Source organism: Pundamilia nyererei, unplaced genomic scaffold (genome assembly GCF_000239375.1).
Source record: "Pundamilia nyererei isolate P.nyererei 1_Seehausen unplaced genomic scaffold, PunNye1.0 scaffold00167, whole genome shotgun sequence".
NCBI classification, from domain to species: Eukaryota; Metazoa; Chordata; class Actinopteri; order Cichliformes; family Cichlidae; genus Pundamilia; species Pundamilia nyererei.
In genome coordinates, this window is record NW_005187568.1 from 395,766 (window position 1) to 404,251 (window position 8,486).

General features: G+C 40.9%; 1 protein-coding gene across 1 annotated transcript in view; it reads right to left on the minus strand.

The window, feature by feature from the left end:
- Positions 1 to 8,443, minus strand: part of tm2d2 (TM2 domain containing 2) — a 12,324-nt gene extending 3,881 nt beyond the window's left edge. Inside the window, exons 1-3 of the mRNA XM_005745794.1 lie at positions 8,066 to 8,443; positions 7,648 to 7,738; positions 7,440 to 7,555 (exon numbers count right to left, since the gene is read on the minus strand). Coding sequence (XP_005745851.1) covers positions 7,440 to 7,555; positions 7,648 to 7,738; positions 8,066 to 8,298 — 440 coding nt within the window. The 5' untranslated portion in view covers positions 8,299 to 8,443. The remainder of the gene's footprint in view (positions 1 to 7,439; positions 7,556 to 7,647; positions 7,739 to 8,065) is intronic.
- Positions 8,444 to 8,486: the final 43 nt, after the last annotated feature.

The window sequence follows — 8,486 nt, forward strand, 5'->3', positions numbered from 1 at the left end:
TTATGTATCCTCGTGCGCGCGCTTAATTTGGGGTTAAAGCAACTCCGCGTTGATTGAACTAATTGTTATCAGCCTTTCTGAAACCGAATATTCCGAGTTGGACAGTTCGGGGTTACTCAACCCCAAGTATTGTTTTTCACTCTGAGTTTTCTAAACCGGCTTCCTGAAATAGGGCCCAGAAGAGCATGACTGATATGATGAAACTGGGATTTTGTTACACTTAATTATTGCAAACACAATTAAAACTATAACTGAAACTAATCAAAACTAAACTGAAACTAAGGATTTTCAAAAAAATAAAAACTAAATTAAACTAGCAAACAATTGGTAAAAACTAATTAAAACTGATATAATATTGAAAATCTGAAGTCAAAACTAAATAAAAATAAAAACTAATGAAAATTGCAAAACTATTAAAACCCTGCTCTGAAGTCTATGGCTATCGACTCAATTTTGGAGTCAGCCTCAAGTGGCCATTAGAAGAAAATGCCCTTTTTGGTCCTTGTGTACTGGCTTCATTTTTCAGGTCCATAGGTTACTGCTTGGTTTCAGCGGCCGCAAGATGATGACAAATACACACCAATAAATAAATACATATATGCATACATACATTTTTAAAAAGTTCATTAATAGCCCAAGAAACACAACAAAGGTCTCAAGACACCGTTTAATTCTGTGTAAACAACTGTTATTCCAGGCACAGAGTGAGTCATCCTCTAGTGGAAGGTCAGGGGTTTGAGTCACGGCTTGAATTCCAGTCTGAATGTCAATATATTCTTGGACAGGATACTGAACTCCAAATTGCCCTGATGTATCCGTGGTGGTGTGTGATGTTCTGTAGGAACGTCTTTGTGAATGTAGCCTGTAGTGTAGACTGCGCAATTCAATTTCTAGAATAATAATTTTAAATTAGTCAGAATGTTATCTAAAACAAATGTTGAATTTCAAAGCTTCACAGCTAGAAGATCTCTAAAGGGGCAAAGAACGATATAAATATATGCTTTTCATGCCACACTATCAAGATATTGGCGCTAAGGGTCAGGTTGTTCACTGAGAGATAACTTAGAGCTGTAGATAATAAATATTACATTACACCTTCAAAATACGATTTTGGTTAGAGCTGTAACCAACTGTTATTTATCAACTGTGAATCTGTCATTTATTTTTAGATGCCGCAAGTTTAATCATGATCATAAATAACCCAAAGAGTTCATAATGTGAAAAAGAAAAACATTCTCTTATGGGAGGCTGAATGAAATGGCTGTGGTAGTTTCTGAAAAAAATCTGACTTCGAATTAGGTGCCAATTCACTTCCTGTCAGTCAGATGATTAATTAGATGTTTCATCTCTGATTTGGACATATGAAGGTGTGTGAATATCATGTTAATCATTCCTTAGAGTCTGACAGGAAGAGATCATGCCTGATCAGTGGCTTGAAGTCTAATTTAAATAACAATTTGCGGCTCCAGTCCTGGCTTCAACACCACCGCACAGCTGCTAAGAAATCGTAATCTTCTGATAATGTTAATCCTAGCTAGGTACGAGGTCATGCCATTGTGTGTCAATTTCCTTCTGTCTGTCAGAAACTAAAGGCCAGCCAGACCTTATCATCCAGATAGCAGAAATGAAGTCAATTGATTTTTTGCAACGCTACAACCTTTCAGGTGCTGCAAACACCTTCAAGTCTTACATTTTCAAATGGAGCCTCTTAGTCATACAAAAACATCAGTCTAGCACAACCATCATCCCTTGCTCTGGCTTCTCTCATAGCCCCTTTCCATTAGTACTTAGATTGGCTGAACTTGTTTTCCATTTCAATAGAGTACCACCTAATGTGCGCAGGGTCGTTATAGCAACACGGGCAAATATCCCATTATACCGTGTATGAGTTTTTGTCAGATTCTGGGACGACGGTGTTGTTTTTTGTGCAGCCAATTCCCTCGTTGCCGGGTTTCAAAAAGGGCGGGTTTTTTGTGTCCCGTTTGGATCTTTAGCCATCAGAATTGTTGTCTTAAGGCCAAGAAAGATGCCAAGTGGATTTCTTTTACCAAGTGGATCATCATGGCCTTGCCATATTGGTCCATTTGATTGACCTTTATTATAATTATGAATTGATTTTATTTTCGGTTGCTACAAACGGGACAGACATGACTGGGAGGATAGGACCGGGAGAAAGAATGAAAGAAAGAGAGGGAGAGAAAGAAAACCAAAGGGGAGAAGAGACGGTGAGAAGGGGGGAAGAAAGAAAGAAAAACAAACAAAACACCTGGATCACCTGTATGGAGAAAAAAAAAAGAAAAAAACAGAAGAGAAGAGAAAGCAAACAACAAAAAGAGCAACAAAGTAAAAAACAGCACCATCACAATAAACTAGCTAGCAGTAGATAACAGTAGATACTAAATATTAAACGATATTGTGCAGCACGCAAGATAGACAGCGCACAATGTGCTTTGAGGCAGCAGCCAAGAAAGGTGTAGTCTGCGTCTGTGAACACCCGTGTGTACACCTGTGTGCACACCTGTGTGGATCAGCATGCTTGTATTCCAAAGGTTTCTCCATGTAACGATCTGCTAGGGAGTGTGGGGAGCCATAGCCCCGTCCACCAGGGTATGAAGTAGGTATGGAGGAGATCCAGGCCCCAGATATCCAGAGGCCCCAGAGTACAAGGACCCGAGGAGGACCACCAAAAGGGGGGGAACCGTGCCACCCTCCTGGGAAGAGCTGAGTAGAGCCCCAAACGAGAGGTCACCCAGCAGCTACAGAGCAGAGGCCAGAGGGGGTTGCAGTGGCGTGCCTGCGGGCTCTGCCGGCAGCCAGCTGTGCCAGAGAGGACCGAGCTTCAGGCCCAGAGGCCTGAGGGCATCCCACCCCCCGGAAGGGGCCCAGCCGGGCCACAGGCGCCAGGCCCCGCCAATCGGCCACCAGAAGTGAGCCGGTACATACATGAGCGCCCAGCCCCAGACGACAAAAAGGGCAGTTTTGATTTTTGTGAGGGAGACACTCTCATGACTCGGGTGATGCCACTGACTAGTCAATCTTTGGTATACAGTAAGTTGACATTTTTGGATCCCTTGGAGTCCCAGCAGAGTTCAAATCAAATCAAAATTTATTCATATAGCACATTTAAAAACAACAATGTCAGTCAAAGTGCTTCACAAATTAAGAGCAAGTAAAGTAATTTACCAACAGTGAGACAACAGCAACACAAGACAAACATAGAAAAAAAAAAAAAAGTACTGCAAAAATATGTTACTTTTCTGAAAAGTAATGCAGTACATTACTTATTAATTACTCACTAAAGAAAACAATTTATTACACTACTCGTTACATTACTTTCATGATACTCTGAAACATGACCTCCAATGCATTGGGACTAGAACCATCTGAGAAGCCTCACTGTGATCGCAACTGTATAAAGATATACGTGTAGAAGTGGAGGCTACAATGATATAAGCCTGACTGCTCATCACTGTCTGTGGGAGATCAGCTGGTACGGGGTCAAGAACCAAAGTTGTGTTAGCAGCATAATGATGTCATTTCTGTCCTGGATGCAGTTTGCACTTTACCACAGGGCTGTTGTCCATTAAGGCAATAAAATAAAAGTAATGAATAAGAGTAAAAAGTTCAGTAAAGCAAGTAATAAATGTCCTTATCACAACTCATCAAAAGTTTGAGCATTTATTGTAGGAAAAGCGCACAGGAACAAACATGATTTTGATGTTTGTTCAGGTTTCTTTTGTCCCCGCCTGTGATGGCTGCCCTTATAGCCACACAGTGGTAATAGCCACCATGTTAGTGTAGAGGCTTATACATAACATTGCATTCACATTTGTCTGTCTTTAAATATAGGAATTAATTTACAGGACAATAAATAACTGGTTTTGGTTTTGAATTAATTCACATATCCACATAACACTGCATTCTTAAATAAGTGCGCACATTTTAGTTTACACTGTTATGTATGATTAATCTTTTGTTTTCTGAGTTACCTTAGTTGAAGCTGTTCCAGTCCCTTAATTAGGGAGCCAAGAGGTGGAAAAGGGGCGGAGCGAGCTTCAAAGGAAGACTGCAAATTGGTTCATGCCATAACTCGGGATCATGGGGAGGAATTGGAGTTCATTATGTTAGGTTTAGTTAGGTTTTGTGTGTTTTACCCCTTCTCGTGTTTTTTGTGGGCTGATCAGCCACTATTTAAGTTTCCCCTTTGTCACGTTGAGTTAGATTGCACAGATTGCACAGTCCTTCTTGCTCAGTGTTATAGAAGGAAAGTTTGGTTCTGCATACACTGACTAGTATGTAGTTTGTATCAGCGTAAACTAGCACAACTACCCACAGAGGATAGGCTAACCATGTTCTGTACAGGAGTGTGGATGTTAGCCAGTAAGGAAAGAAGCCTGCTGCTGTAGAGCTGCCAGCATCATCTACACTCAGCAAACCAATGTAGAACGCTTTCACAGTAAGAGGTAGCACACATTTCAGTGGTATTTCAAATAAAACCGGGTTATTGAAAAATGAAATTAATGGTTTCAGTTTCAAATGGCTCACAAGTGAATCACTGCAAAGATCATTTTAACCTCATCTGTTAGGTAAACAGTGAAAATTGAGCACACAGTGTTTTCTTGGTTATGTTAAGAGTGTTGTATTTTTTTTGTCCCACTTAGGTGCCAAGGAAATTAGTCAGCAGGAACATCTACGCTTTTGACACAGATTCTGTCTTAATCTGTCCGCTTGTTTATTTTCCACATAAACCTTTCACAATAAAGCTCAAGATCCTGTTGCAAAAAAAAAAAATGAATCATGTGAAAGAGTATGCAGAGTATTTAAGGATTAGAAGCAAAAAAGAGCCGCCAGGTGCTAAAAGATAAACCTTAGACTCAAACATTAGAACAGGCTTTTCCCCGCAGCATTCTGTGTAATAAATACTCACAAAGAAAACGGCAGCTGTTACAACTTATGTCTAAAAATGCATCGTTTCATGCATCGGTTAAAACACTTGACTCCAGGTACATGACGCCCAGCTGGAAACACTTCACGCAAGTCGAGCTGCCCGAGATTCACAGAATTTACAGAAAATGTTAAATTTTTGTGATTTATATCGTTATCGGGACGATAGATGTCTTATATTGGGATATGAGATTTTGGTCATATCGCACAGCCCTAGGTGTAAATATCAAAAACTATGACCATATGTGAGAACTCTACAGGAGAGTAAAACTAGAAAAAAAAAATTTACAGATAGGGGAAACTCAGGAGCAGCCATTTATATATTTAACACATGCTACCCATGTACGGACTACAAACTACTGCACAACACCCTGGCAATCATGTGCTGAAACTGGTCACAAACAAGGTGATGCAACGAAAACCTCCTTGTGACTGCTTTGGTCGCTACTAGATTTCCACTAAAACCCATAGTTTACATCAAAGACACTGACTTGTCAGGAGGGGCAAGTCAGGAAAGGCATCCAGCGTACAAATCAAGCCAAACATGCAGATTAACAAGAATGACATTCATATACTGGATCGCCCTGGGTTAAAAATGACTCCCTCGCATGCTGCTGCCAAACAGGGTTCCAGTGCAATGCACTTCTGACTAGGGCTGGGTGATATGGCCTAAAATCCATATCACGGTATAATTTGAAGCATGTGCGGTAACGATATATATCGCGATATATTCTTTTCTTCTGTACAACGTATTTTACACACTATAAGGCACACTTAAAATCCTTTAATTTTCTCAAAAATCGACAGTGTGCCTTATGTATGAATTCTGGTTGTGGTTACTGACCTGAAACCAATTTTATGCAGCACACGGCGCGCAGCAATCTGTCAAAAAATGTTCTAGTACGACTTTGGTAAGCTAAACATGATATGTCATGTTCTGACTGAGAGATTTCTGAAAAAATTAAAATGCACAGCTCTGCTCTTACTTCCAACATAAATGAAGAGAGAAAACTAAACAGCAGTGATGTTTGTAGAATTACTGAAGTTGGACTAGCTGGTGTTTAATGATGTCCTACGTGATTGCTAGCAAAACAGCTACATTAGCATAACATTAGCACAGTGAAGCTGAAGGATGAACGCTAACATTTTTCCATTTGATAAAAGTTAACGTAGGGTTTCTGGTGGTTAGGGACAAATGCAACTGCATGGCAGGATGCTATAAACGGACCAAACTTCAGTCAGGAGGACAACTGAGATAATCCATTCACAATACGAGGTTAGTCATTAACAGTATGTTAATGACTAACCTCGTATGCAAGAACATGGGAATAGAGCAGCTGCGAGAGAATTTAGCATTAATGAATCAATGGTACGGAAGTGGAGGAAGCAAAGTTTTTGGCTTTCCCCATATTCCAAAAGTGCGTCGTCTCTTTGCTATTACTGTCGCCCGGCATAATTTGCAGATGATATTGTTTGCAGCCGCTCCAATGCTTTCGACCAAAACAGGCGCCGCTTGGTGACACCATCAACACGTGCTATCGCGGTAGAGCGGTATAGTCAAAATCTCTACCGCTGGCCAAATTTATATCGTTTCTACCGTATACCGTTTATACCGCCTACTTCTGACCTAACAACACCGTCAGACAAAACACCCAAACACAAGCTACAAATTCATAGAATCATCTCAACAGGACAAGGCTCAGCTGTACATCTGCATCTAAAGGATAAAGGTCACTCTTTCCAGAATGCCAATGTTCGCATTTTGGACAGAGAAGTAAGGTTTGAGAGAAGTAAAGGAGCCTCATATAGAAGCTATGAGCCACCTACAGTGCAGTCTTAAGATCCCTTTTCTGGCATTTTGACCCCACTCATAACTTGCTTCAGGCGACCTTAATAGCTCACATGATGGCGGGGTGTGGCAATGTCTCACAGAGGTTTGACTCATTGGACCTGGAGACAAAAATGACATCCTTTTAAATACTTTGGCTCATTTGAGAACTCACATGCTCAACAGTAGGTCAATAGTAGTCAACAACCCTTCAGAGACATTCTCCAAAGGGGTGCAACCATACTAAGAGTTAAGTAGCTGGCCCACTCAGCTTGTTGTTTTAGATCTGAAGAAGCCTGTTGGATGAGAGGTGAAAACTCTTCATAAACCTGAAGTGCAGCGGCCTTCGTTTTTCAAGTTCTCAAGACTACCATGACCTGGATAACTAAAAACCTGGACAGACATTCTTTTCAACATACATACTGTAAATCAAAGCCCAAGTGATTCATGTGTTCTGGTGTAATGGAAATACTGAGCAAAGCAGCTGATTCATGTTTACATTCACTGAACAACAATCTGTTTGTTCTACATATTTTGGATGCATATGGAAACAGAGGCAATGTTTGAACATTTAAATATGATGCAGATCCACTCTAAAATGAACCCAGAGAACTTAAGATGGTTTTATATGAGGTAACAGCTGTTTATCCAGTGTGGCATCTCTTACTTGATGCAGGGTACATTCTCTCTGAGGAACTCTCTGGGTCCGGCACATTCTATATCATCGAGTGCAGTGCAGAAAACCCGTGTGTGGTTCACCTCTTTTTGGGTCTGGCCACCCCACTAGGCAGAGATAAAAGGCGCAAAGTCAGACATGTTCTCGATTACTCAACACTAACTAACAGTACAATGTCCTAAACACCAACAATACCTACCCCGATGCAACCAACATGTTCCATCTCCTGATAGGCAGTGTAGTTGCCCGCGTGATCCACAGGGTCTTGACAGTAGATGAATTCCTCCGGTCTTCACCACACATTGAATTTAGAAAGAAAGCAAAAGACACAGAGGTATAGTTCAAAGAAACTACGGTGTGTAGTCAAGCCAAACTGAAATGTGTAAAGACAGCCCGAGTTTTGAAGATATTATATTGTAATCTATGAACAAATGTTTTTCTAACCAAAAATAAGTTTGGGGTGGGAAATGCGGTGCTTCCAGTTCAGTGTTACTGGTGCGTAAGTAGGTATGAAGTGACATATTTATAAACGTAGTCCTGTGTCAGTTTAGAGTTAGCATTGCCCAATGCTAACATGCTAATAGCTACTTCCAGTTAACAGCATCTGAGTTACTTACAGATAACTGCAGAGGACAACGGGTGACGGAGGTTTGTACTCGAGATCCGTATAGTTTGCACTGTCGGGCGGTTCGCTGGAGGGGAGCAAAGTAGAAACCGGACCGGGAGAAGAAGCAGGAGTCTCCGTTGTCGTCGAATTTTGCGAGTGGATTCCTTCCAAACATTGTAACAATATGGCCGTTAATAGCAGCAGGAACTGTCCGCACATCAGAATATAGCTGACCGAAATCATTGTCAACTCCAAATACTACTAAGCTATTTCTCAAAGCTGTTCATGGTAACATTTGGCTAGCCACATTCAGCTAAAGATGTTTGTTTGGATCTCGATGGCCGTCTCGTGTGAATGGCGTCATCAATGAGCGTCGGAGATGAAAGTCGTTTCCGTTGAGCTACTTTTTTTTTTTAAATCAAATTGGCTTC